We start from the raw sequence: 27,803 nt of genomic DNA, 5'->3' as shown, positions 1-27,803 counted from the left end.
GGAGCTCGTAAGGGAGGCAGGGCGGCCTGGCTGCTGCAGTTTCCCAGGGACGCGGCGTTTTGAGTGGGGGAATTCCAACGGCCAGGTGGTCTTAGGCAGCAGGATGCGAGCACTTCCGCCCCCACGTGGACGGTTCACGTCAGAGAACGTCAAAGCCCGTTCTTCGGCGTATTCCATCTTCCGGGCAGTTGCTCAGATGATCCCTGGCAGTGCCAGATGTGTTACTCGGCGGGAGGAATCTGGTCTCCCCGAGCTTCTGCTCCCTCTTATGCAAAGTGAAGAGCGAATTCCTTCTTTCCGGTCACAGTACGAGAGGGACGAGATGTTGTTTGTCAGCTAGTTAGAAATGCCCACGCTTTCCCAAACGGAGAGATCACCAGTTCGGTCCCGACTCTCCCTTGGCACGAAACAGACTGGGCACAGCTCCTGCACACTTACTCGGAGGCAGTGTTGGGGTCCGCACTCCGCCCTCCCGGCGCTGCCCCGCCTTTCTTTCTGGCCCAGACCACTGCCTTGTTTCCAGATGTTTCCATTTGTATTCCACATTTCTGTGTGTCTGGGGGCCATTGGCTGTGCATTTTTTTTGTTGGTGGTAAAATTCACGTAACATAAAATTCTGCATTTAAACTATACAATTGTGTCATTTGCACAGCCGTAATATCGGGTGACCGTCTCCAGTGTCTAGTCCCCAGAGGAGATCTCGGTCGCCTTCATACCCTGGAAGGGAGCGGGGCCTTTTCGTCATTTTTCTTACAAACCTAACACGAGCTGGTGCGGGGTGGGGGTGGGAGGGCAGGGCGGGGAAGGCGCCGCCGCGGTGCCCTCGGCCTGGGCGTGACCCTTCGTGGACACCGGCTAGGTTCTCCAGAGGTGAGGAGCAGCGAGGGGTTTGCTGTGGGAGTCCCATCCTCTCGCGGCGCTCAGAGCTCCACGGACCCCGAGCCCAGCGGGCTCCGCTTGGGAAACCCGAGAGGTGAATGAATGAGGTAGAGGTCACGACATCTCCAACCAATCGGCGCCCGCTGAGGCTCCTTGCGTGCTTCTGGTAGGCTTTTTTGTCAGTCCGTCAAAAGACATCAGAGGCAGGGGGCGGGGGACGACTCTGGCCAATCGCAGCCCTCTGCGGCTGCCTGGGTACTCTGGTAGGCTCTTGCGTCAGTCCGTCAGGAGGGCTCGCGGGTGGGTCCTCGGCTGCAGCGGCGGCGGCGGCAGCGGCGGGGCGAGAGCGCAATTCTGGGCGCGCGGCGACCGTTGGTGAGTCGGGCAGCCTGCGTCGTCGTCGGGGTCAGGGTTCGGGGGTCGCAGTTTGGGCGGAGGCGTGCGACGCTGGGAGGCCGGGCAGGGAGGCTGGGCCGCCGCCGCCGCCGCGCGGGCCCGAGGGGATTTTTCTAGGCGCGGGAACCGGAAACTGAAAGTCGGCGCGGGGCCGGCGCAGGAAAGTTCGCGAACGCCCGCGGGCGCCCTGCCGTGGGTTCATACCGCGGGGTCCCGGCGCGGGGTCGACAACGCCGGGTCACGGCGCTGGTTGCGGCCTGGGCTCACCGCACAGCCTCTTCCCCAGCGTCGCTGCCCCGGGCCGCCGCTGTGGCCTGTGGGCGTCTCACCCCTTCCTTCCCCGGCCTCAGCGCCCGGCTCACCTGACCCTACCTGGTCCCTCCTTCCTGCCCACAGAGGGGCCTCCCGACCTGTCGGGGTGTGGACCAGTCTCCGCACCTCGGGGCCGCGCTCGGGCCCCCGGGCCCGCCCTTCTCCCTTTGCTGCCCCCCGCGGCCTAGCCCCCGGCCCCCGCTGTCCGCCCACCCACCTGCCCCCAAACTCGGCTTCCTGTTCCTGTCCAAGCACCCGCGCCGTCGCCGCGGGTCCCAGCCTCCCATTCATTCTGCTGTTCGTGGAAGCGTTCCTCGGTCCGCTCGCGTCAGGGTGGCGGTCGGAGTGCTCGGGTCAGCCCGCAGCCCGCCCCCGGCCGGGGAAGCCTGAGCGGAGGCCGGGAGGTCTCTTCGGGCCTCTGAACCTGGCGCGCTCCTTGGAACGGCGCGCCGGTCCCCTCTCGCTCCGGAGCGCCAGGGGGCGGGACGCGGCCCACGCGGGTGGAGGTGGCTGGTGAGGACATGGAATTGGCTAAAACACGGGCCTCCTGCCGGGATCCATCGTAGAGGCAGCTGCCTGAGAGATGGAGCTGGAGTCGGGGGAGGCTCTTGGGTCACAGAGTGGGGCCGTCCTCCACGGTGACAGTGGAGGCCCCAGGACAGCTGCTCAGGAGAGCAGGCACTAGGCTCGCAGGGCCCGGCCATGCGGGCCCTGACTCCTAGCCCACAGCAAGGTGCCCAGGTGCCGCTTGTCACAGTGGAGAGCACAGTGTTTAGTGGTAGGGGGAGGTTTCAGCCACCCTGGAATTGTTGCTTGAGTGTTGTTTAAATAGCTTTATTGCAGTATAATTTACGTACCACAAAATGTACTGTTGCTTGAATTTGAATTCCAAAGGAGCAAAATCCTAACAGCTGCTTTCCCTAGAGCCTTCTCCCAGCAGCAGAAGCCGGCGGTGTCCTCACAGGCCCGAGCCCCCCCCCTTTCCCCGCCAGGCTGCAGCTCCCAAAGGCTCTCCTGGGCCTCTGCTGTGCGCATGCTGGTCCTTTTTCCTGGGACAGCCCTTCCTGTGCCCAGCCTCTGCCACCTGAGGCTGTCTTGTGCCATGGGGCCCTGTCAACTTCATGAGCAGTGACGCCCATCTCCCCAGCACCATGTGTGATCCGTGGCTGGAGCTGGGACATTAGAGGCAGTGGTGGGTGGACAGGGAAGGCCACGGGCCTCTGTCTGCTGCAGCGACGTGGGGGAGGAGCTGTCAGCCGGACCTCTCTCTCTAGGAGTTTCTAAACTTACTGGGGAAGTAAACCTGAATGTCATTCTTCTGAGGACCTGAAGGAATATGTTGTTTTGACAGTGGCTGGGGACTATGGCACAGGATTTATGGTGACCACTTGTTGTTAGAAAAAGCACTTTCTCAAGGAAGAACAAGGCCTTTCCACCACGAGTTCTGAGCGTCAGGTCTGCGCCCCTCACCCCCACGATGGGACTGCCAGCCTCCCACTCACCCTCCAGCAGTGGCGCACTGACTGGGTGTGGCCCACAGGTGGGTCTCCACACATGAACAGGGAAGTGCAGGAAGGCCCAGGGAGGAAAATCCAGAAAAGTGTACCCACCGGTCCACGATTATTCTGAGAGCAGGCGCAGCTTCTGTCTGCCCTGGAGCCGTGCTTGCTTGGGGTGCCCCGTCCTCCTGGTGTGCTGGGCCCCGTGTCCACAGGGAGGGCACGGCACTGCCCAGGGGCTGAGCCTGGGTGCGCTGAGGCAGGCTCAGCAAAAGCTGTCCCAGAGAGCTGAGACGTGTCCAGCCTCGGTCAGGAGCACGGCGGAGACCGAGTCCCCTGCGGGGCCTGGCGGGGGTGGAGGTGGCATTTACTTGGGTGGTCTCGAGGACTGGTAGTGATTAGACCGGGGACCACACAGTCGGGCTAGGAGGGGGAGTAGAAGGGTGACTCAGCCAGCAGGAATGGCTGGCGCGGGTCCCGGGAGCAGGGGGCCCCGAGTTGGCCCAGGTCAGTGGGTGCACAGGGCTGGGGGCCTGGGGAGCAGCAGGGCCGCTCATGTGCCGCTGCACAGGCCTGGGTCCCTTCTCCCCACCCTCCTGGCCCTGCCTCCTGGTGCGCGCCTCCTAGAAGGGACAGTCAGTGAGGGTCTTAGGGGAGGCCGCCCCACGAGCAGAGACCCTCTGGCTGGCAGGGTGGAGTTGGGGGCGTCTTGGGGAGGAGCTAGAGGCCCAGCTGCGTGTCCAGGCCCCTCTGGTGGCCAGGAGGGCCTGGAGAGGCTGCAGCCTGTCGCCGCAGATGGGGTCGGGGTCCGGCAGCTGGTGGAGGGGAGAGCCCCTGGGTGTGTGGGCACGCTGCGGGGAGCGGATGAGAGGTGTGTGGTCTGAGAATTTGGCCACGGCAACTGAGGGGGTGTGCGCCAGCCCTGCACACTCACACTCGGGACAGGGACACAGATGAGAGGAGCAGGGGGTCCTGGGGTCACGTGAGATGGGACAGTTGTTGCACGGTAATGAACTGCCTTCCCCCGTTGGCAGCCCCGGCATTTAACAGGAGAGAGGAAGTGTGTTGGTGCCTCGGGGAACCGGGCTCTGCTGCAGGGCTCGGAGGCTCCCGGCCACGTGTGCTCTGGAGTGGACGGCCGTTGGGTGTAGGGCGTGCGCCTGTCGCCTGCTCGGCGTGATGCTGGCGTGAGGACAGACGGCCTCCGTGCGAAGTTGGGGGTTGAGCGTGCGTTTCCTGATGAGGGCCTCACACGGAGGCTGTGTGGAGGTCCCCGAGGTGGGCTTGTCGCGGGGCACAGCTGGCCCGGGCAGGGCTGAGGGAGCCCTGCCGCGGAAGCCCAGCACTGAGGAGCAGAGGCCGCTGTCGGGGGGACGGCGAGTCTGTGAGGTTCACGCTGGCACTTAGGGACATGCTGGGGTGAGGCCCGGGTGGGGTGGCTCTGCGGCGACCCCCCCCCCCCAAGCCTGTGCTGTGCGCCTGGTGGGACGCAGGTCCGGAGGTCTGGGCAGCACCGGCCAGTGCTCCAGCACGGCTCGCTCTTGCAGGTCGCCGCTGGTCTCGGGTGGTCAGGCGGGCATGGTGGTCACACAGCGAGGGACAGCCACCTAGGGGAGGTGTGGGGGCCGGGCAGGGAGCTCCCTGTCCTGTCCAGAGAGCCACCCTCCTGGCCCCGGGGTGCGTTCTCCACCCCGAATGCTCTCTGAACCCAGTCCTGTGGGGTTTTTTTACAGGGGCTCGGTCACCGCTGGTGGCTAAGTCAGTTTGCAGGTCCCCCCACCCCAGAATTAGGGGTGACTGGTGTCCAAGGGGGCTTGGGAATGACAGAAGCTGCTGCGTTGTCCCCTGCGCTCTCGGCGGTCCCAGGGGCTTGGAGGCTCTGCCAGGCCAGGCGGGCGTCTGACACACCGCACAGTCACCACCCGCAGAGTCACCACCACCCTGTGCCCCTCACCGCGGGCGGCACTGCCTGACCTTGACGCGTGGAACCGAAGTTCCTCTGTAAACACAGCCTTGTAGGCGGGAAAAATGCCTTTTAACAAAGGGGCAGGCCATCCTGGCGAGCTCCCTACTCGCCTCAGGTGTATGTTTTGGGGAAGGGGGGCCGAACGCAAGGCACCGCGAATGGACGGGCTTCCTAGGTCTCATTTCTAACCAACTCACCTGAAAGTCGGCGTTGGAAGGTAACGTGGAAGCTGAAGGGACTGGCAGGGCGTTTTGGTTCCGGGTCAGAGTGCTCAGGACGCCTGGCCCCGTGGCAGCTGCCCCAAAGGCAGGACCCCTTCTGGGCACGCCTGTGCGGGGGCTGTCGGGGAGCCCGGCCGGGTGTGGCTTCTGCCAGAGGGAGGTTCAGACGGGCCAGAGACACGTGGGTTTTGTTCTAGGGTTTGGGCAGGTGCACGAGGGCTGCTTTGTCCTCGTGCCGTTTCTGTGACAGTTCTGGAAAGTTGAGACGCACTGAGGTGAGATTCGAATGGGATGCTGAGGACTTAACCCCCAGGGTGCACCTGGGCACCCCCTGCCCGTCCTGCCTGCGGCTGGCGCCCTGGTGCCGGGGAGCTGGGACCCCTCCTCCAGCCCCCTCTTCTCCTGTGTGTCGGCGGCTGTGCCCACCGAGCAGGAGGAGCACTGGGACCGGCCGAGGTCCCGCCGTGTGTTGGGGCTATTTCCTGTTTCTGCCAGTTGAAAGGGACACCGACTGTGTGTCTGACAGGAGCCAGTTGATGGAGCCGTGACACCAGTGCCACCTGCCACCGAAGGTGTGGCCAATTAGCTGAGAGCTGGGCCCTGGCCAAGCGCGGGTGTCCTGGTGGAGTGTGGACTCGGAGAGCAGGGCCCGGTCTCACAGAGGCTGCAGGCCGCTCTCAGCGGGAGCCAGAGTCTAAAAGAGCGGTGTCTCCCTCCCCCAGCGCCCAGCACGCAGCCTGCCACCCGTGCCAGCCCGTCGCCCGCAGGGAATGCGCCGTGACCGCAGGGTCCTTCTCGCTCCATATTCCGTTCTGTGTGTCACAGGAGGTACAAAGTGGAGTTTGGACTGAAAGCTCGTGGCCCCTTCTCTTCTCAGGGACATTCTGAGCCCTCGTGTCTAATGTAGCGAGAGCCGTGGTGTTTCGCGGAATCCATTTGGTAGCATGACCAGAAAGAAGTAGGACTGGCCATGCGCGTGGGGCCAGGGCCGCCTGGCGCTCTGTGTCTCGCAGGCTGCAGCCGATGGGCCATCTGCGTGTGGGACGGGCGGGAGGGTTGACCGGGGTCCCCGGTGGCCCCGTGTTTGGAGAGCACGTGCACTGCGAATAAGCGAGTGACAGGTGTGCCCTTGTGTGGAGTGGCCCTGGGTGCAGCGTCTGCCAGGGGCCAGGGGTCTCTGCAGGCTGGGAGACTGTTGTGAGCCACGCAGGGCCCTCGGGTGTGAGGCCTCCCCAGGGCCAGGGCCCACCGAGGAGACTCGGAGCGTCCCCGCCTTCCGCTGTGTCCCGTGGAGTCAGGCCAGCTTAGGACAGCAGGCCGGCCTCCGAGTGCCACTGCTGCTCCGAGCAGCCCCCGTCCCCTCCTGGGAGGGGCCTCGTGTCACGGCCTCCTGGCTGGAAGGCCATAGGCCTGGACCACGGGCAGACTCGGGAATGTGTTTCCGGGCACAGGAAGGAGAACCCTTCCGTGTCTGCAGAGGCTGGTGGTCTGCCTGGGTCTTGAGTGTCCTGGAGGGGACAGCACTTCACGCTCAGGGGCCACGGGGCAGTGTCAGCAGGGGGGTGACATCTTCCGTGCTCAGATGCAGGCTGGGTGACGTCAAGGACGGCCTGCCAGCCTGGGCTGCAAGGTGGGCGTGGGGGTGCCCGCCGGGTGCTGGGGGCTGGTCGCCTCTGTGGCTGGACCCTGCTTTCTGCGTGGTGACGAAGCAGGGCCGGGCTGTTTCCCAGGCTTCCCAGATCACTCAAGTCCTGCTTCTCAGGTTCTTGGCCACCAGCCAGCCTGACGACCCAGAGCCCTGACCACTAGGCTGCGGCGTTTTCCCCGAGGGTCACAGTGGAGTTGGGTGCCTCACCGGGCGGCCCTGACGCACTCTTTCCTCCTCAGGGCTCAGTGGTCCCAGGGCGTGGCTCCCATGGCTGCAGCCAGTGTGACCCCTCCCGGCACCCTGGATGCACTGCAGTTTGGCTTCGAAAAGACCATCCTGGGGACCAAGCTGGAGGACAAGTACCTGTGCTCCGCCTGCAAGAACGTCCTGCGCAGGCCCTTCCAGGCGCAGTGCGGCCACCGCTACTGCTCCTCCTGCCTGAGCAGCATCCTCAGGTACGGGGTGGTGGCGGGCTTGGCCGCAGGGCCGCAGGGCCAGGGAGGGGCGTGGGCACAGTGCGTGGGAGGGGCAGAGGCCCTCTGCAGGCAGGCTGGTGGTGCAGCAAGGTGGGCCACGCCACCGGGAACACCTTGCTCGAGGTGGACTCGCCGAGTGTCCTTGGCAGCCGCTCTCACACAGCCTCTCCCCCCAGCTCCGGGCCCCGGGACTGCGCTGCCTGTGTGCACGAGGGTGTGTACGAAGAGGGCGTCTCGATTTTAGAGAGCGGCTCGGTACGTGGAGTCTCGCGGCTGAAACGCTGACCAGAAAGCGTGTCGCCTTTCCTTTAACACCAAGGGTGGGTGAAACTTCCGCAGCAGCTGGAGGTGACCCAGCGCCGCGCGGTGTCTGGTTTGGATGGGTTGAGTGCAGAGGAATGCACTGTGCGGGGCCGGCGGCAGGGCCTGGAGGAGGCTTCACGGCACGGCGCCCTCTCCACAGGCTTTCCCGGACAACGCCGCCCGCAGGGAGGTGGAGAGCCTGCCAGCCGTCTGCCCCAGCGAGGGCTGCACCTGGAAGGGGACCCTCAAGGAGTACGAGGTAGCACCTTTCTGTGCGAGCGCGGCCACTGGGAGGGAGGCTCTTCCCCAGCACAGCGCCTCCCGGGTTTGCCCCCCTGATGACTGTGGGGGGCGTCCGCTGGCACTGGTGACATGCCTGCTGAGACCCAACCGGGCAGAGCGCAGACCCGCGCCACAGAGCCCCGCACGGCCTGGCCTCGGTCTCCTGGCCTGTGGGCCCGGGTGCAACCGCTGCCGTGGGGGTGGTGTGGGCAGGGCGTTTCCTGCCCATGAGCCACTGCAGTGGGTCCCGTCCGTGCAGGAAACCAGCCTTCTGGCTCGGGATGGGGGCGTGGGGAGGGGGGACTTCTCTGTCAGGTCTGCAGGTGAGGCTTTTCGGCTTTTCTGTTTGAAGTTGTGCTGACGTTGGCTGTCGTAGAAGTCACCTGCACAGGCTTCCTAGGGTCACACAGAGGCACCTGGCCTGGGGCAGGCAGGGGCTCATGCGCGAGGCTTCTCTGTAGCCTGTTTCTCTGCCAGGGGAGGTGGCTTGTGTCCCTGCGTTGGCACTTTGGGCTTCTGTGTGATGGGCATCTGGCCACTAGCGGTGCAGCTTGGAGGCCCAGAGGTGCCAGAGCATGTCCAGTCACCTGTCACCTTCTTAATGAGTGCTCCTTGCCACGACGTCTCAGGCGGTCACTTGCACACGAGGTTTGCAGGGGCCACACACACTCCCACTGACGGAGGGACAGCGAGACATGGCGAGTTCCGACCAGGGACCTTCACGAGGCCAGGAAAAGGAAGGGGCCCAGCTGGAGTGGGGACGTCCTGGAGGCCACTGTGCTTGGCGAGATGAGCCACGCCCAGCAGGGGGGGTCCTGTGGTCCCTGGAAGAGCCCGACTCGGAGACTGGGAGCACAGTGGTGGTGGCCAGGGCGGGGGGAGGGGTTGGCCGTGGTGCAGAGTGACAGGCTGGGGTCTGCGAGGGGCAAGGCCAGGGAACTGGGTGGTGAAGCCAGGTTCTCCCAGGGTTAGGCTCCTACCAGGGTGACCCAGCTGCGAGCAGGCCTGGGACTGAGCCGGCACGATTGGGGACGGTGGGGACGGGTGTTGGGTCTGCGTGGGGGTCCTGGAGCCCTGGAGGGCTTCTCCCTGCCTGTTCCAGCCGCACACGCTGCTCTTGCCCTCTGGGCCTCTGGCCCGCGTGGTCTTTGGGCGCTCACCTGCGTTCTGTGTTCTGCCGGGGAAGCAGCAGGCCTCTCTGGGAGGAGCCTCGGGGGGGTGGACAAGGAGCCGCTCTGGGCTCCCCACTCCCGCCGCGCCCCTCCTGGGAGCAGCGGCCTCTGCCCTGTGGGTGGAGGCTCCGCTGCCCGGAGGCCACCTTGCTGCGCCCGCAGAGACAGGAGATGCTGCTGCGTCCAGACCTGCAGCTGTCACTGCCGTTCAGAGGGGCCTTGGGGTCGGGTCTCCCCTGGGTGGGGCGGGCCATGTGAGGCACGGTACGCCTTCTAAGGGGGCTGAGAAGCCCCCAGGGACAGGCGGACTGACCCCTATCTCTGATTCTTCTGCGGTTTCTGCCACCTCCAGCTGAGGCCAGGGACGGCAGCCAGCCCTCGGCTCCTGCTGTGGCCGCAGGCACGCAGGCTGGGAAGTCCCTGGCTGCCCTGGGCCCTGGAAAGTCCCCGAGAGCTGGTGCAGTCATGTGGGAGGGAGGCGCTGCTCTAGGACACGCTGGCCCTGGCCTTGGACGTGCCGATCGAACCTCCCCCGCCTGTCAGCGCCACAGGCCCGGGGCACAGGTGCCCCCCGCCCCACCAAGCTGGAGCTCGCCATCACGTCTGAGCCGGCGGGGCCCAGCTCGGGGCTGCTCAGCACCGGGGTGGCATTGTGGGTGCTCACGCTGCAGTGCAGGCGGGTGACAGCGTGGAAAGCCGGGGGAAACCCTGCCGTGCCTCAGAGTGTTCCGCCTCTGCGGTGCTGTGGCGTGTCTCCCCGGAGCTCAGGGAGGGGTTTCTGGACGGCCTGCTGGGCGCCTCGCAGCGCTGACCTTGCCAGGTGCTCCCCTCTGCTCTGTGCTTCCCCACCTCGTCGGAATTCTCCGCAGGCCCGCCCGGGGGTGGGGAGCTGATGGGGCCTGTTCTGGGCAGAGGCGGTGCAGTGTCGCTGCTCCAGGCACGGACCTGGGGGCAGGTGGGCAGGTGCGACCCGCCTGGCCCTGTGCCCTTGCGCCCCTGCGCGGCGGCGCCAGCACTCTCGGGGGCGTCCGAGTCCGAGTGCGCTCCACACAGTGTGTCCTGCTCAGAGCGCACCCTCCAGGGGCCTCACACCCGGACCGGGTGCGGTGCCCTGGTCTCCGCTGAGGCCCGTAGGCTCAGCTGGACGGACTGCCTGGTACTCCGTGTGGCCCGGCCTGGCCCCGCCCTCAGGGCTCCCTGGGCAGGCAGGACCCGGGCACAGGGACCGCAGTGCCCTCTGGGTGTGGGGGGTCCCAGGGGGCGAAGCCCGGAGGAGGGTGCTTGCTGGGGAGGAGGGGCACAGGGCTCAGGCCTCCCCTCGAGCTGCTAGCCTGTCAGGCCGTTTAGCCCAGTCCCCTCCCGGCTGCCTGTGTCCACTGGTCCGTCGGGGGGGCTGCTGAGGGGCTGCCAGGGAGGCTTGCCTGGAGGGGAGCCCCGGGGTCAGGGTGCTTGCTCCAGGAGGCACGTGGGGGGCTTCTAAGAGGAGACGTGGGCACCGCTGACTGCACGTCTAGAGCCCTGGACCCGCTACAGGCCTGGGGTTCACCTGCCATTTCTTGCTCCTGAATGACAAGCACTGAGCACCTCCCTGGTGCACACACGGCTCGAGTGTCTGTGCACACCCTCAGGGCTGGGGCGCAGCACGTTGGGCTCTCCGCGTGCCTCTCAAGGTCACAGTGACCCTGCTCCCCAGGGACCCCTGATCTGCCCCTCCTCCCCCAGCAGGTTTCTTTCTCCACGTCACTCCCCGTGGCACGCAGTGGTGTATCCTCTCAGTGAAGAAGCCAGTCACAGGGGGACAGTCTTGTGAGGTCCTGCGGACATGCAGTCCCTGCAGGAGGCAGACCCAGAGACAGGGAGTCCACCGTGGGGCTGGGGGAGGGGTGGGAGTGGGAGTGGGGTCTCACGGGGACCGAGTGTCTGTGGGAAGACCGGCCGTCCTGGAGAAGACGGTGGCGGCTGCACAGCAGGGTGACTGTCCCTAAGGCCTCTGAGCCGTGCCCTGATGGTGGGGTAGGGACTGTTGCTGTTATGTTGCGTGTTTTATCTCAATGAAAGAAACTCAGCCGTAAGTCCGCAGCTCTCTCTGTCTCCGTCACAGCAGGTCCTTCCCGGAGTCGCCCGCAGTCTCTGTCTGGCTGCTCAGCCCCTCGGGGCTGGTCAGGGGCCCGACTGGCCTGCTCTTCCTGTCTCCTCCAAGGCTTTGGGCTCTTGGCACATGTCCTGGTCCTGCCCTTCCTCACCTTCACCTGGTCCAGGTGGCCGTCCCAGGTCCCTCAGAGCCCCCAGGATCTCCCTGACAGCTCATTGGCAGTGAAGCAGTGACCTGAGGCCAGGCCGGACTGGGTCCCCTTTGGATTCCTGGCCCCCGAGGCCCGAGCCAGCCCCTGCACTGCATCCTTCTTCCGCACTGCCTTGGCTTCTCGGTTGCTCGCAGGCCCCTGCTCTGCTGATCCCTGCAGGCTGTCACCCCTGGCTGTCAACCCCTGGCTGTGAGAGGGTGGGGCTGGTCAGGCCCATGTGCAGTGGGACAGGGCTGGCCCTGGACCCTCGGCCCCTCCTCACAGCCACTGCGTGTCCCAGGGGCTCCGTAGACACCGTGCTCCCTGTGTTACCAGAGCTGCCACGAAGGACACTGCCCCTTCCTGCTGACCGAGTGCCCGGCGTGCCGAGGCCCGGTGCGCCTGGGGGACAAGGAGCGGCACGCTGAGCAGGAGTGCCCGGAGAGGAGCCACGGCTGCCGGCACTGCAGGGCCCCCTGCTGTGGGGCCGACGTGAAGGTGAGGGTGGGCCAGGGTGTCTGCAGGGGGGCGTGCGGCAGGAGGTTGGGGCTGAGGGCCTGCCCCCTCGTCTGGAGGGGCCGCTTCACTTCGGGAAAGCCCAGTCGCGTAGGAGGGCAGCGTGTTGACGTCGCTGTGCCAGGATGACCGGACGGGTCCCAGGGGTCACGCCGTCCCGTCCAGAACTGCCTCTGGGCACCGTCACCACGCCCGGACAGGACAGTGACCCTTGTCGCTTTGCCTGGTGGCCATGGACCGCGCTTCTGATCTGGTTGCACGGCCTCCTCGCCCTCAGCAGCTCCCTGTGGGAGCTTGTCCCTCGAGTTCGTTTGCTCGTAGAAGAGGCCGGCCAGTCTGTGCTGGCTGAGCGCTCCCCCAGGGTGTCCTTCGTGTGTCCCTCTGTCCCCCTTCCTCTAACATCTTACCTCTAGAGGCTGGTCTGGGCCCGCCTGTCGGGGGAACGCCAGGCGCTTGCCGCCTCGGCAGGGTCTCAGGTGTCCCAGCTGGTCGGTCCATCGCCAGCAAGTCCCGCCGGTCCCCCCATCGGCCAGCGCGGCCGTGCCCACTCTGCCCTGACACGCAGTCCTGTCTCGGTCAGGGCTGCAGACGGTCTTGCTCCTCACTGTGCTGCCCTGGCGGCTGCCAGGTGAGGGGCGGTGCTGACGGCTCCGAGGCTCCCACGGGGCCTGTGGGACCCACCAGTGTCTGGTCTTTGAGGCGAGAGTCCTGGGGGACGGCGGGCCCTGTGGAGCCGAGGACCCGCCCTGTGATCAGGGCCAGGCCTGGTCTCTGCGTCCACGTGCCCCCTGTCCCCCCACGTCCTCCTCGACACTCCTGACCGCTTCCCTTGAAGGCACACCACGAGATCTGCCCCAAGTTCCCCCTGACGTGTGACGGCTGTGGCAAGAAGAAGATCCCACGCGAGAAAGTGAGTCATGTCCTGGCACCTCTGAGGCCGGTGGGTGGCATGAGCCTGGGCTGTGAGGGGCCCGTGCTGTGGGGTCAGGTCCTGGCACCAAGGGAGAAGCGGCAGCCTGGGTGGGGTCGCCTGTGGGCCACTTTTCTGTTACATCTTTGGTGATGGAAACCGCGGCCTGGTTTCCAGCTGCACAGCTGAGCGCAGTGCAGCCCCGACTGTTCCTGGGGCCCCGGGGTGCGGTGGCCACCGCCCCGCCCCCACCACTCCCTCCCGCAGCGCGGGTTCGGGACGGGCGGCAGGCGTCCTGGCTGTGGGAGAGGAACCCCGCCTGGGTCCGCACTGCTGCCGCAGGTGAGGTTTCCGCCTCCCTGTTCACAGCCCTTCCTGCCGCAGAAACCCTTCACCCCTCACACTGGGAGGGCAGGGTGGTGGTGCAGGGCTCACTGCGTGGTCTGGCCTGCGGGCACTGCCCAATCACCTGCCAGTCAGCTCCTCGGTCCCTTGTTGCGCTTAAGCGTTGGGGTCACTCTTTCAGAGAGAGGCTGCAGTGTGCAAAGTGGCAGTGGGGCTCCAAGTGAGAGCTAGAGCGGGGTTCGCTGAGGGTCAGGGGTGCAGGGCCGTGGGAGCCCACGCTGGTCGGTGAAGCGGCTCTGCCTGCTCCAGGGTGCCTGTGTGGCGGGAAGATGGCTTCCGGGGTGGCTTCAGGCGGCGTATCTCAGACACGAGCACACTGAGCGCATCTTTGTCACGAGGCCCCCAGCGCCCCTCACACCCAAGCGAGGCCCGGCCCCCCTGCCCCATTGTTCTCTGAGGGGCTCTGTCTGGAGGCGGAGCCCTCTGCCCTGCCGCTCCGCCTGCTGGTGGTTTGCCGGGCAGGTGCAGTCCCAGGGCTCTGCTGCTCCGGCTGGTTCTGACTCGGGCTCGGGCCGTGTCCCTGTTTCTGGGGCTGGTGGGGACCACTGCTAGGTGTCCTGTGGCCACTCCACTTATGGGAGCATCAGTGTGTCCTGGCCTCCCTTTTCTGCTCTGGGGGTCTCAGCACTGTTCTGCGTCAGTGCCACAGTGGGTCAGAGTGGGTGTCTGCCCCCCGGCCCGCCCTGCCCCTCCTCGTCCCCGGCTCCGTGGGAAACAGGCTCCCAGCCCCAGCGTCCGGGCGCTCCGACCCGCTTCGTCCCAGATGGTGCAGAGGAGAGGGGTCTCTGTGTGTCTCCTGAGGTGCTGGCCCCCATGCTGCCCCCACCGGGGTGTGGCCACCGTGAGCATGCAAGTGTGTGCGGCTGCGCCCACACAGGTGTGCGTCTGGGTGCGTGACTCCGACCTGCCGGGAGGTGCGGCTCTGGTGACGCCTCGCCCTCCTAGTTTCAGGACCACGCCAGGGCGTGCGGCCGTGAGTGCCTGGCGCCCTGCCGGTTCCGTGATGTCGGCTGCCCCGCAGTGGTAAGTCTGAGTGCTCTTGGGGGTCCCGGTCTCCCGCGCCATGCGCCCCCTCCTGAGTCCGGTTTTTAGCGGTAGCCGCTAGCCTCCTGTTCACTCCCACCTGCCCGCTGCCTGTGCTCCACAGCAGGGCCCTCGGCTGCTCGCCCGTTCTCCTCCCACTGATCCCCTCGTCCTCATGACCCGGCCCTGACCACCCCCACCTGCTGGAAGTGCCCAGTGCCTCGCACCTCCCTGCCACCCAGTGGGCATCTCAGATCCCAGCCACACGCCAGTCCTGCACCTCGTCTGAAATGAGACCTTGGTTCACCCGCCGCTTTGGCTGGATCTCGCCTGCCCAGCTCACCTCTGTGGCCCGCATGGCCCTTCCCGTGTGACCTTGGCCGTGGCTGATGGGACCTTGTCTCCCTGCTGTAGTCACTGGCCTGGCCGTCTTCCAGCACCCTGGCCCCTCCCACCCCAGGATCTGACCCTCCCTGCTCTGCACACCTGGTTTCTGGGCAGCTCCGCCCTCCTGGGCAGCTCTCTGTCCATGTGCCCCTGCCCAGCGCCTGGTCCCTGCTGCTGAGGGTGGGGCCCAGGCAGCATCTCTGGTGGCTGCAGTCCTGTGGGGCTCTCACCTGCCCTGGTCTCGGGTGTCCGGTCCTTATTTCTTCCTTTTTTGTTGTTTACTTAAAAATATTTTATTTATCCATTTTTAGAGGGAAGGGAAGGGAGAAAGAAACATCAGTGTGTGGTTGCTTCTCATATGCCCCCTACTGGGGACCTGGCCTGCAACCCAGGCCTGTGCCCTGACTGGGAACCGAACTGGCCACCCTTTGGTTCCCAGGCCGGTGCTCAGTCCTCTGAGCCACACCAGCCAGGGCTGGCTCTTGTGTCCCTAAGGACAGTGTGTGGGAACAGTGCTGCCTCTGCCCCTCAGTCTGTCTGCTCCCGTCACCTGGGAGGCTCGGTGCAGGTTGCTCCTGCTCTGAGCCGGCTTCCCTGGCACAGAGACCTTGGCCTCCCAGAGGTGAGAGTGGACACGCCGCAGGTCTGGTGCCAGCCGCGCTGCAGGCTGTGGAGACCTTGTCCGTCCGACCCGGCCCTGGGGCCCCACATGCAGCACCGCTGGCTTTCTCTGGAGTGTGTGCACGGCGGTCCCTGCAGCTCATCCCAGGAGACCCCTGGGACACCTGGGGTCCCCTGTCTAGGCACCGTGGGGTCCGCTCCCTGGGGTGGGGGCAGCTCACATGCACGTTCGTTGTCCCCACTTCTGATTCTCCGAGAGTCAGTGTCTGAGTCCGCTGTGCAGGGCTGGAGGGGGTGTGGCCGCGGGTCAGGTCTATGCAGTGGAGACGGCCCCTCCAGCCCCGGGGCCCGTCCGGGTGCGCTTTCCCTGTTACTCTGAGTTTGAGTCGGCAGGAGGGCATGTGGTTCTGAAGGGAGACTGACTCCTGGCAGTAACAGAGGAAACGCGGGCAGGCAGACGAGGCGGCAAAGCCCCTGGCGTGCATCGTCGCCTCCCGCTGGGCACGTGCGCCTGGGGGCTGCGGCCGGGGCCGCGCACAGGTGTGAGCGCGAGCCTCCTGTCGACCGCAGGTGGAGGGCGAGGAGCAGCAGGAGCATGAGGGCCAGTGGCTCCGTGAGCACCTGGCCATGCTGCTGCGCGTCGTGGAGGCCAGGCCCCCGTCCCAGGGCCAGGGGGGCGGCCAGGAGGCTGGTGTGCTGGGCCCGGGGCTTCCTGCGGCCTCGGAGCTCCTGCACAGGTGCGAGGCCCTAGAGAGGAAGACGGCCACCTTCGAGAACATCGTCTGCGTCTTGAACCGGGAGGTGGAGAGGGCGGCCATGACGGTCGAGGCCTGCGGCCGGCAGCACCGGCTGGACCAGGGCCGGATCGAAGCCCTGAGTAACAAGGTTGGTGCCTGGCTGCAGTGCTGTGGGGCCAGGGCTGTGCGGCAGGACTGCAGGGACAGTCCTGACCTCTAGCACAGAGCCTTTGAACCCTCAGGCCAAGGGGTTGGGGGAGGTGGACACCTGAGAGAGGCTGACCCAGGGGGGCTCAGGAGCACGGGAGACTGGGAGGGAGATGGGCACCTGTGCAGTGGGAGGTGGTCTTTGTGGAGCAGAACGGGGCGAGGGCCCTGGCCCCTGCATCCTCACAGGGCTCCCCGGGCCCCCAGGTCCAGCAGCTAGAAAGGAGCATTGGCCTGAAGGACCTGGCGATGGCGGACCTGGAGCAGAAGGTCCGTGAGATGGAGGCGTCCACCTTCGATGGGGTGTTTATCTGGAAAATCTCAGACTTCGCCAGGAAGCGCCAGGAGGCCGTGGCCGGCCGAGTGCCTGCCATCTTCTCCCCAGGTGCTGTTCTGCAACTTGTGCCCAAGCTGCTGCGTGTTGGGCATCCACGTGCCTCCCTGCGAGCGGGTGGGCTGGACGGGGGAGCCCCCAGGGAGCCGGTGCCCTGCTCCCTGCACAGAGGGGCTCCCCATCTCAGCAGGGCCACCAGAGGGGCAGCTGCATCAGGCAGGCACCCCCGAGGCGGCCTGTCCCACAGGTGCCTCTGCTCCAGCCTGGGCTACTGGCCGTGCTCACGCCCCTTTCCACCTCCAGCTCCTGGGTCTCCTGGTGGGTGGTGGGCGGAGGGAGGGGAGGTGGCTGTTCTCGCCTGTTGCTGGGGGTGGCAGTGCGGAGCCCGGCTGCTCCCACCCCGCCTCACTTCCCCACCCCCCACCCCAGCCTTCTACACCAGCAGGTACGGCTACAAGATGTGTCTGCGTTTGTACCTGAATGGGGACGGCACAGGGCGGGGCACACACCTGTCGCTCTTCTTCGTGGTGATGAAGGGCCCCAACGACGCTCTCCTGCGCTGGCCTTTCAACCAGAAGGTGCTCGAACCGTCCCAGGGGGCCGGAGGGGCTGGGGGGGCCGAGCGCCAGCCAGGGTGTTGGGACCGGTGCTCCGGTTCTGGCCCTGCGGCCTGCACTGGGCACGGCCATCGAGTGCTCTGGGGGCCATGGGCCTCACGGCCACTGGACCCGGCAGTGAGAAGTGCGACCTTGGAGGACCTGTGTCAGACGCAGGGGCACAGCTCGTGCTTGGGCTGGGGCTGCGTCCTCCCCCTTGAAACCCAGAGCCTGCAGTGGGTCGAGGAGCTGGGGTTCTGGGATGAGGTCGGAGCAGAGCGCAGGGACTTTTCCTGAAAGGGGTGTGGCGTGCCCGTGGGCGTCGCTGAGACGCCCTGTGGGTTCGGTTGGTGGCACAGGGCGGGGCCTCGGGGCCTGCGACCTGGACAGAGCTGACAGAACGAGCCCAGTCACCAAGGGGAAGTGGGGACAGGCAGGCTCATGTGGGCCCCCCCCCCCGGCACTGTCCTCCCAGGTGACCCTGATGCTGCTTGACCAGGACAACCGAGAGCACGTGATTGACGCCTTCAAGCCCGACGTGACCTCGTCCTCCTTCCAGAGGCCCGTCGGCGACATGAACATCGCAAGCGGCTGCCCCCTCTTCTGCCCTGTCTCCAAGATGGAGGCCAGGAATTCCTACGTGCGCGACGATGCCGTCTTCATCAAGGCCATCGTGGACCTGACGGGACTCTAGCCGCCTCCGCTGGGGCCAGGTAGCCTGGCCAGTGGCTCAGTGAGGAGCCCCGTGGGGGGCAGGAGCCACCTCCGGGGAGGGTGCCCAGCCCAGGTGGTGGCTGGGTCGTCCTGCGGGCCCGGGAGCGCCCTGCCGTGGGAACGGCCGAGCGAGGCGAGCAGAGGGCAGGTGGGCCGCACAGGGAGGACCCCTGGGGCCTGGTCCCACCCTTCCACCGGGGGAGCCGGGACAGCCTCGGGCCTGGCGTGGCTCCAAGGGGGCCTACTGCTGTAGCCTGACCTGGCCGGCGAGCAGGGCAGTGGCCCGCGTCCCTAGAGCGCCCATCAGCTGTGCCTGTGGCGTGCGTGGGGTGCACAGTCGGGCCCCTGAGAGACGGGGCGGCTGGGCCAACAGGCCACACACAGCGAGGTCCTTATTAAACCGTTGACGCTCTGTGGTAAGTGGTGTCCCACGGCCCCTACCTGCGTCTCCAGCTCTTGGGCAGCTCTGTTTCCTGACACCCCAGCTCACAGCTGTGGGCCTCGCGAGGCGGGTGTTTCTCATGGAACGGTTTTTGCTGGCTGGCTCCTCCCTCGGCTTCCCAGAGGGCTGCCTGGGAACAGAACGTGGCTTCCTGTTCTGGGCCTGCGCCACCCTCTGTGCGGGGACCCTGGCTCTGGGAGAGCAGCCCACCGCTTCGCTGGTGCTTGGGCATCTCTTGGCGGCATTGTCCCCGAACCTGCTCCCCTGCACAGAGAAGAACAGGACTTCTCTGTACCGACCAGTTGTCTCCTCCACAGCCCAGGCCCCTGGGCTGCACCAGCCATGGGTAGAGCTCGGTGGGCTTGGGTTAGGGCCTCTGCCCGTGGGGCGAAGGCAGGTGGCTGGCCCTGTTCCCAAGACTCGGGGTCTGAGGCCGGCTCTGGCTGCCCAGGGGCGTCGGCAAGACCCCATGGCCCGGGCTGCCCTCACTGTCTCGTCTGCTTTGTGAAATGGATGAAAAGCACGGAGCATGACGGAGTAAGCACACGTGTCTGTGTCCTGGATGCCACGTGTGGCCGCACAGCTGAGGCCGTGTGCCCGGCTCGCAGGCATGTCTGCAGCTCTCGGCTCCCCCTCACCGGTCGGCCTGCTCTGCATCTCCTTCCCCTGCCTCCCTCCACAGAGGAGACCGGCGTGGCTGAGACTCGGTGGGGCTTGGGCTGCGCTGCCAGCAGCGAGCGTCCACACCTCCCGCACTCTGTCCGTTTGCCGATCGGAAAGCGTGGACGAATGTGGACACAAGTGTGGGACAGTCCACCTCCTGTGGACGGGGCTGTGGGCCAGTTATTCGAGAAGCCCTACCATCCCCGGGGCTGAAAACACCCTCGTGATTTCTTCTGCTGCTGTGGAGTGTGGCTTTCGACACTGGGTTAGGCATTCGATTTGCATCTGGGGGTGTGTGGTGTGGTGTGTGGTGTGGTGTGGTGTGTGTGTGTGTGTGTTTATATGCGTGGGGGTTCGTAACAGTTCAGTGAGAGTAGAAAGGCTCCAGTACCCGTCAGAGAGGGCAGGGCAGCGGCAGGAGGAAGGGGCGAGGGCCTGCGTGGGCTCCCTGCCTGACAGTGCAGGGTGCAGTGCAGGGCCAGCTGCAGAGGTGGTCTGTGCTAGGACCCCCGAGCGCAGCCCCTGCCCTCACCGACTGACTTGCACAGGGAAGCCGGGTCCTCCAGGGGGAGGCCCTGCAGGCAGGCCTGCCCGAGAGCTGCCTTGTGACCCTCAACTTTAGAACACACTCCGGCCCCTGGCAGTGACTGACCTGCTTGTCCGTGGGTTTGGCTGTTGTGGACATTTATGTGAGGCCTGTTTAGATGGCACCCGCCACGAGTATGAGAGGTAGACGTTTATCGAAGACACAAGAGACACTGCTCACAGGACGATGACATCTCGGTCCCCTTACAAGCAGGCACCTTGGGACCTCACACAGTCCCCCCAGTCGCCGACAGCTGCCCTTCGTATTTTCCTGAATCTCAGTCCCCCCAGTCGCCGACAGCTGCCCTTCGTATTTTCCTGAATCTCATCGATGGTCTGAGATCTCTTCTTCTCAAACATGATCTTAGTTTTGGGAAAAGGCAGAAGTTGCAGGACGCCAGATCGGGGCTGTAGGGGCGCCGAGTCACCTGGGTGATTTGATGTTTTGCAAAAACTGCACGAGACATGATGCGTGAACGGGCATGTTGTGACGAAGCTGCCGATCACCAGGTGCCCACAGCTGCGGCCTCTGAGTCCCCTGAATAGTTTCCGCAGAGCAACGTTCAAGCTCAATGCAAAATCTGAGGCAGATTCGATGCTCTCCTCACTCGCTTATTTTGAACATGACGGCCACACAGTGCACATGCTCCCTCACTGGTGCCCGACACCCCCACTGACTAGAGCAGTGGAGTCGTCGTGGCTCATGCATGTGCATTCCAGTCCACGCTCCTCGGCTGCCGGTCACATCGGTGTCATGCCAGCCGCTCTGGTGTGAGCAGGGGTGGGTTTTTCCCGGACAGACCTCGTGAAAGTGGAGTGTGCAGCGTGGCCTGCGCCCGCCTTCCCTGGCACAGGGTTTGGAGGCCACGTGGCAGGCGGCAGCATGTCCTTCCTCTCGGGGCAGAGGGCACCGCGTCACGTGCACGGGTTGCTGTGTGTTCTTCCGTGAAGGGACTGTGAGGTGTCCCCCGTGTGGCCGCCGTGACCCTCCCGCCTGTGCCCATGCTCTCTCAGGAGGAGCTGCCAGTTACTGTCCAGAGTGGCCGCACCCTGGACGCCCCTCGTGTTCCCCACCGTCTGGAAGGCCGCTCCCGCTCTTCAACACAAAGTCACCTTTAAACACCCAGGGAGGCCACAGCCTGCCCGTGCCGACTGTGCAGGTGACAGCACACCACGCACGCCTTGTCTTTGTGGGGGACACCAGCCTGCGTCTGCCTGTCCTCACTGCGCAGAGACAAAGGTACAGCTCCCCTGTCACCCAGCCCATCACAGGCGAGGCGACAGCTGCAAATTTGCTGCTGGTGCAGGTGAAACGCATTTGCTCCTGAGCAGTGTTTACAGTTTAGTCCTGTGGTGGCGTGGGGTCAGGTCTCTCTGGGTGCAGCCTGGTGCCCGCAGCACCCTGACAGGCAGACGGTACAGCCTGCCGAAGGTCGGGGAGCCCACGGCTTTGGGCCTGCGCCCCAGGACAGAATCACGCAGTGTGACACCTGAGGCCGGCCTCTGTCCCTCCACAGGACGCTTTGGAGTGCTGGGGGGCTGGGCATGTCACAGGTCCCTGGCTCTGTTCAGTGGCACCCCGTGGGCCTGTGGACACCAGGCATCAGGGTCTGAATCAGCTGCTCTGAGCCCCTGGGTGCAGCCTTGTCCCAGGGAGCAGTGCCGTGTGGCCACACGGCCAGGGCAGCGCACTCCAGTCAGGGCGAGTCGGGGTTGCGGGCCCCACCCCGGGGGCACTTAAGGGGGGCAGCTGGTTGGGGTTTCTCGTCTTCTCTGCCTCCCCCTCTCTAAACTCAAAAAAGAAAATATTTAAAAAATTAAATCAAGAGAAACCGAAACCGTGTTTCAGAGCAGCTTCTTGGGCCCGAACGTGTCCCAACACATATGCTCACATGCACACGCACGCAGGCGCACACACAAAGTCCTGCAGAACCCCACTCCCAGGCGGAGGTGTTGGCAGGTGGGCCTGTGAGGACTTGGAGAATCTGCCACCTGAGCCAGGGCGTCCCCGCCCTGCCAGCCAGCACCTGCCCTTGGCCCCCCGCCTTCAGAACCCGGGACAGGGCTCTCATGTGGGAGCCCCTGGGGGGGCCATCAGCTAGACCCTGCTGTGTTCCCACCAGTACTGGTGGCAGCACCTGTGACAGTCCGTCCTCAGGAGCGCCATGTGCCTGCGTGCACAACAGGTGTGTCTTCCTGGGGGAAGAGAAGAGAGGGAGAGAACCATCAGTGTGTGGCTGCCTCACAAGCACCGCCTACTGGGCGCCTGGCCTGCAACCCAGGCATGTACCCTGACTGGGAATCGAACCTGTGACCCTTTGGTTTGCAGGCCAGTGTTCGATCCACTGAGCTACACCAGCCAAGGCTCTTCTGCTCGTTTTTAAATTGAGTTGGTTGTTTGCCTACTGCTGAGTTTTGTTTTTAAGATTTTGTTTATTTTCAGAGAGAAGGAAGGGTGAGAGAAAGGGAGAGAAACATCAGTGTATGGGTTGCCTCTCACATGGCCCCACTGGGGACCTGGCACTTCCCCAGGTCACACAGACTTGCCACCCCCAGGGTCCGCGTTGGTCCAAGGCGTGGGGCACGTCTGGGTCCATTTCTGTGTTGCACACGGGTGGCCAGCTGTCCCAGCCCCGCTCACTGAAACGAGTGTCCACTGTGGGTGTGTGACGCTGTCTTCACCGGCAGGGTCACAGCGGCAGCAGCTCCAGTGCTGCCACTCCAGCTTCGCTCTCATTTTTCAGAATCGTTTCAGCTGTTTGTTCTGGGGAGTGCGTGCTCGTCTTATGAGAGTTGCCTGCCTCTACCTACAGCAGCCCCACGGCACTGCCCCTGGGACCGGGCAGGCCCCACGGAGTCCCTTTCGGGGGGTGGGGCCTCTGTGCCGGGTCTCCCAGTCTGCTGATGCACGGACGGGCTCTGGGCCAGGTCCCCGAGGTGGAACTACGCGTCCACCGTGCACTTGCCAGGGCCAGGCCCATGCACCTCCTACTTCGGCTGCCGTGAAAGGCCTCGGGGTGCAGTCGTATTTTCCTGGGGTTCAGGGGCTCGGCTGCTCTGTGTCCCACACATGGCCTGTGAGCTTCCTGAGTGCACTTCCTGTTTCTGGGAGGCTGTGGGGTTTTTCCCTAGATTGTGGGGGTTTTTGCCTAAACAATCCTGGCACCTGTAAGAGAACAGCGTTGCCCCTGCACCCCAGCCTGGCTGCAGGGGGAGCGGGCGGTGAGGGTGGCGGCCCTGCGTCCTCCTGAGCCTGTGTGGACCTGCAGGTCTGCCTCCCCTGCACCGTCAGCGCTCCCGGGTGCCAGCCCACCCCGTGGCTGCGCACGGCTGCCACCACTCCTCCTCCAGACGGCGCACTCCTTCAGCGTCCGGCTGAGGACTGGAGTCTGTGTTAGCACAGAGACTGGATGGCATGCTGTGGCCAACTGTTTATTCAAGTCCTGAGCAGGCGACTAGTGACATGCAGTTCGCCTGGGCCTCCTACAATGGGCAGACTCGCACCACCGACCAGAGTGGGGCTCCCAGGGCAGGGTCTGACCAGGAAGGCCACCGGGGCCCACAGGCCTGGCCGAGCCTAGTGCACTGAAGTCCTAGGGTCCAGGACCAGGGGAAGGGGTGGGTGAAGAATGAGGTTCCCAGTGTCCTGTGTGCCCCAAGTCAGCCAGGCGGCCACCCAGCGCCCCAGTGCTAAGCTTTGAGGCCACAGGAGGTGGCGTATGCGTGCGAGCGTGGTGGGGCCCGGCTGTCCGCTCAGCGCCAGACCCCTCTCCTAAGGCGTTATTGCTGCGAGCTTCTCTGCCCCACCCCACCCCCGCCATGGTCCGGGCAGCAATGCGGCCGTGGAAAGAGCCACAGCGTCCAAGGCATCCTCCTTCCTGGCCAGTCCCCTCAGCGCCTCTGGCTGGCAAACCAGGAGAAGAAGCTGCGTGGGCGCGGAGCCTGGTGGATGCGCACAGTGCGGGGCGAGCGCCAGGCTTTGATGGTGGCGTCGTCGCTGGCGGTCAGCAGCAGCTCCTGCTCCTGGGGGCTGAAGACCACTGAGTTGACCACGTCCTGGTGCCGCAGCTTGGCCAGACAGATGTTGTAGTGGCGGTCCCAGATGTAGCCGTGCCGGTCCTCGGCGCCACTGTAGGGCAGCCCGGGGTGAGCCCCTGGGGGCCACGCTGGTCGCTATCCCCGCCCCCCACCCCTGGCCACGTGCCCCCACCTGGCCACGAAGTCCCTGCTGACGTCCAGGAAGATGAAGAAGCACTCGTCGTTGGGTGTGTAGGCGCGGTGTGCGCGCAGAGCCCGCTTCACCTCCCGCATGGTCTTCAGGTCGAACACCAGCAGGTCAATCTCTTCAGCGATGGGCGGGGGCTGCATGGGGTCGGCCACCACCGAGCCGCTGGGCCAGGCGCGGCTGTTCACGTACAGGTACCTGGGGAGAGACACCTGCTCGCACGTGCGCCGCAGCCCTCAGACGGCCCAGCCCAGCGCCGCGCACCTGTGGTCCGGGGACAGGCCCATGCCAATAATGTGCCCCCGCACGTCGATCACGTGGTCCAGGGCATCGAAGAAGGCGTCGGAGCCCCGCCCCTCGCCCAGCACTGGCCCAGCCGTAGTCATCTGGTGCGGAAGGATGTGCTTGATGCCTGCGGAGGGGCGGCGTTAGGAACCCGTGAGGGACCCGCCATGCCCCGACGCCCATGGGCCCCTCTGGGCCCAATACCCCGGAGGACTGAGGACAGGCCCTGCCCACGGTTACCGATCTGGTGTGGCGAGTAGGTGAGGCAGCCCGTGGTGAAAATAAGGAGCTTGTCCAGAGCACTGGCCGCACTGCACTCTGGGGGCTTCGTGCGACCCTGAGCCAGCAGCTCCGCCACCTTGGTCTCCAGTGCGCGTTCCGCCAGCTGTGGCTGTGTCCGCCTGTCCAGGAGTCTGTCTGGGAGGCGCCGCCAGCCCTCCTTGGCCCGTACTGGGGCCAGGCCAGCTGCTTCGTCCTTGTCCTCCTCGTCCTCCTTGTCACCACCCAGGTCAAAGACACGGCCGGGGGGCGCCCCGGCGTCCAGCAGGAGGTCCGGGCTGTCAAAGCGACTGCAGTCCGCCACCATCACTGTGCGGATGGTGCTGGCGTTGAGGTTCTGGATTTTGAACAGCCGCTTCACCACGTTGACGTTCTCGGACTCCACGTCCTGGGAGGAGGGAGCGGGAGGAGGGAGCAGGCGGTGGGTGGCCGGCCAGGCCAGTGGGAGGGGGTCCCCACTGACGGACGCCCCCCGCACCTGGAAGGCGTTGTTGAGCCAGAGCACAGAGCAGGAGGTGACGTCCCCGATGCGGTGCAGGTTCCCTGAGATCAGGCTGGTCTCCGTGAGCCAGCAGCCGAACACATCGTAAGGCTTGTTGCGGACACGGGACAGCAGCGTGAAGTTCTCTGCAGGGAGCAAACAGAGGGTTGCCAAAGGGAGGGGCGGGGCCTGGTGGAGGGCGGCCCCTGGGGAGGGGTCGAGGCCCAGCGCTCAGGCCCCCTCGAACCTAGGCTGATGACAGCGATCTCGCCGGAGGACGCGTTGTGGGGCCCCAGGAACACCCCAGAGGCCAGCAGCAGCGAGTCATCCTGGTTGAACTGGGAGAACTGGGTGTAGCTCCAGTTGTAGGGTCGCATGTCCGCGCTGTGCAGCAGCGAGATGAGCAGGTCGTTGTTCCAGATCTGCACGCAGGCCCGGAGTGTGAGTGGCCACCAGGCACCCCTGCTGCAAGCCCTGCCCTCTGGCCCAAGCCGGTGCCCAGAAGCGCCATCCTGGCGGCTCTACGCTCCTGGCTGTCAGCCCACCCCACAGGTTGCCTCTGGCGCACCCCCTACTGGGGACCTGGCTCACAGCCCAGGCAGGTGCCCTGACTGGGAATCTTTTGGTTCACAGGCCGGTACTCAGTCCACTGAGCCACACCAGCCAGGGTACTGTTGGCAGTTTTGACCTCCCTGATCCAGCCCCCTGTCCTGTGTGCTCCTCCTGGCTGAGGTGCCTCTCTCCTGGCCTGGCCCTCTCTGGGGGGACGTGCAGACTGGGCACCTCATCTCCAGCCTGACCCTCCCTTCCCACCTGGTGGGCTGCCTGGCCTCAGGCCCTGCCACCCTCACCTTCACGGTGCAGTCCTTGGAGCAGGAGGCAAACAGGTAGCCCGAGTGGGAGAAGCTGAGGTGCAGCACCTGGTCGGTGTGCTCCCGGAGCGTCTGCACCTCCACGCAGGGCACCGTGTCATAGAGCCGCCGGAACTCCTCGTACCAGGACGTGGCCCCTGCAAGGCACGTACGTGGCAGGGGGCTCTCACTGCTGGGGCCCCAACAGTGTGGGGGCCAGCCCTGCCCCTGGAGCCCACTAGTCTCTGCTCTGGCACCCCCAACCCCAGTGCAGCCCTGCCCACCCTTGGCTTCCTGCCAGGCCCTGCACTCCCCGGTGTGCCCTGGCTGTGCCCCTTCCGTGTGAGGACCTGGAGGTGGAGGGCGGCCTTGCCTCCCACCCAGCTGGCCCAGTGGGTGGCAGGGCTGTGTGCCAGGGCTGACCTGGGTGTCGGGGCACATCTCGAGCCACCTGGTAGTAGCGGTAGAACTGCTCCCTCCAGAGGAACTCATCCCGGGACACAGCCTGCCACTGGCGGCACACCAGCCCTGCGGCCAGCACGTCCGCAGGGCGCAGGCTCAGGAAGATCTGGTAGACCAGGCTGTCGGGGAGCAGGGGCGTGTCCCCCTCATCCATCCTGACATTCTGCCCAGGCGGCCCTGAAAGCCACGTACAGCTGCCTTAGCTACCAGTCGGTCCAGGGAGGACACTGGCCCCTGAGCCGAGGAGAGGTGCCGAGCCCTGGCAGGGCAGAGGCAGCCCAGGCCTGTCGTTCAGCCACACACCCACTGCCCTGTTGGGCCTTTTGCTAGACTGAGCTTGTGCGGATGGCCAGCAAGCACTGCCCACCCAACCAAGGCGCCGACAGCTTCACCAAGCCTCCCTGGACGGCCCTGCTCCTGGACCACACGCTCCGGTGGCGCCCCCAGGAAGTCCCTGATTCCCTGGGACAGGCAGCTTCCGGGCAAGCAGCGGGCACGTCTTGGCACCTCGGAGCCTGGTCCAGCCTGAGGGGCAGCATGGGGCGGGCCCCCAGGGACCCGACCCACCTTCACCCCCAAAGGTTCTAGGCCTTGGGGACAGGCCTCAGGTTAGGCCCTCTGACCTCCCCCGCACGTAGACGCAGGGGGACATCTGGGTGCCAGGGCTGGCGACCGCTCCGAAGCCAAGAAACGAACGGTGCCCTCCTGTCCATTTGACCTCTCCTCCCCGATGCTTTGGAGCTGTCGGCCTGCGACAGAGACTTCCTTCCCAAGAGGGCTTTGGTGCCCGCCCCAGACGCCGCCAGGGGCACCAGCCAGCCCTCGGTCTCTGCTCCGTGGCCTAGGAGAGCCCTGCCAGGCGGTCGGCGGGCCAGCGCGGCCACCGCCGCAGGAGCTGGGGCGGGACACGCCCAGCGCCCCCTCCCACCTTCATTCCGAGAGGCTGCCGGGGGCGAGGCCTACGGCTCATTCATTGGGTGAGGGTGCGGGGGTGAAGGGGGCTGGGAACCAGGGCCCAGGGTTCGGGGACTGGTGACGACACTCCCTGGGGGCCGGGGCCGAGGCCGGGTAACGACGCTCCCCGAGGCTGAGTGACGTCGTTCCCGGGGGGCTGCGCTCACTCACCGCGGCCGCCTCCGCCCGGCTGCGCTACCCGCGCCCCGGCGCCCTGCCTCGGCCCACAGGCCCGCTTCCGCCCGCCGCTGCGTTTCTAAGATGGGGCCGCCAGGCCGCCGCCACGAGCCCCGAGGCATCGATGGCTGCGGAGGGCCGAACGCCCGGTGTCAGCTGCGCCTGCGCGTCGGACTCTGTGGCTCGGCGGTGCTTTGTGCGCCTGCGCGCTCCGGCGCGCTCAGAAGAGCGCCCCTGGCGTCCCGGAGGAGCAGGGGGCTGCACGCCAGACTCCGAGCTGGGGGGTTCTCGATCCGGCTCTGGGGCTGTGGTTGGGGCCCTTAGCAGGTGGCTTTAGGTTACACCAGTTCCTGGCTCAAGGAGCTGCGGGCGGCTTGAGGGAGATAAATGTGCAAAGGGCTGAGTACCGGCCACAGTGGAAGTTCGTGGGGGCTCTCAAATAGGAAGAGGTCAACTCCGCCTTTGTACACGGGGCATGGTGCCAGGGCCCTGCCGGGAAGTGCAGGGTCAAGG

General features: G+C 65.7%; 2 protein-coding genes across 6 annotated transcripts; one reads left to right on the top strand and one right to left on the bottom strand.

The window, feature by feature from the left end:
• The first annotated feature begins 1,149 nt into the window (after positions 1-1,149).
• Positions 1,150-21,620, top strand: TRAF2 (TNF receptor associated factor 2). 4 transcript variants are annotated; one of them, XM_037127686.2, is made up of 11 exons: positions 1,150-1,254; positions 7,161-7,376; positions 7,574-7,652; positions 7,861-7,959; positions 11,773-11,934; positions 12,788-12,862; positions 14,213-14,290; positions 15,869-16,183; positions 16,450-16,627; positions 17,006-17,154; positions 17,648-21,618. In XM_037127686.2, the coding sequence occupies exons 2-11, from the start codon at positions 7,189-7,191 to the stop codon at positions 17,864-17,866; spliced, it is 1,542 nt and encodes a 513-aa protein (XP_036983581.2). In that variant the 5' UTR covers positions 1,150-1,254; positions 7,161-7,188; the 3' UTR covers positions 17,867-21,618. The 4 variants fall into 4 exon arrangements, with proteins under 4 accessions (XP_036983581.2, XP_053523598.1, XP_053523599.1 ...); XM_053667623.1 differs by lacking the exon at positions 1,150-1,254 and adding an exon at positions 2,939-3,127 and having other exon boundaries at positions 7,574-7,717; positions 17,648-21,620; XM_053667624.1 differs by lacking the exon at positions 1,150-1,254 and adding an exon at positions 3,109-3,127.
• Positions 21,621-22,992: 1,372 nt separating this feature from the next.
• Positions 22,993-27,770, bottom strand: FBXW5 (F-box and WD repeat domain containing 5). 2 transcript variants are annotated; one of them, XM_037127674.2, is made up of 9 exons: positions 27,285-27,770; positions 26,121-26,336; positions 25,698-25,855; positions 25,094-25,268; positions 24,844-24,992; positions 24,327-24,753; positions 24,066-24,213; positions 23,787-23,999; positions 22,993-23,705 (listed from the first exon to the last, which is right to left on the bottom strand). In XM_037127674.2, the coding sequence occupies exons 2-9, from the start codon at positions 26,311-26,313 to the stop codon at positions 23,468-23,470; spliced, it is 1,701 nt and encodes a 566-aa protein (XP_036983569.2). In that variant the 5' UTR covers positions 26,314-26,336; positions 27,285-27,770; the 3' UTR covers positions 22,993-23,467. The 2 variants fall into 2 exon arrangements, with proteins under 2 accessions (XP_036983569.2, XP_036983570.2); XM_037127675.2 differs by lacking the exon at positions 27,285-27,770 and adding an exon at positions 26,727-27,254.
• Positions 27,771-27,803: the final 33 nt, after the last annotated feature.

This window comes from Artibeus jamaicensis, unplaced genomic scaffold (genome assembly GCF_021234435.1).
Source record: "Artibeus jamaicensis isolate MK-2021 breed Jamaican fruit bat unplaced genomic scaffold, CSHL_Jam_final contig_471, whole genome shotgun sequence".
Lineage (NCBI taxonomy): Eukaryota > Metazoa > Chordata > Mammalia > Chiroptera > Phyllostomidae > Artibeus > Artibeus jamaicensis.
This window is presented reverse-complemented; position numbering and strand designations above follow the sequence as displayed.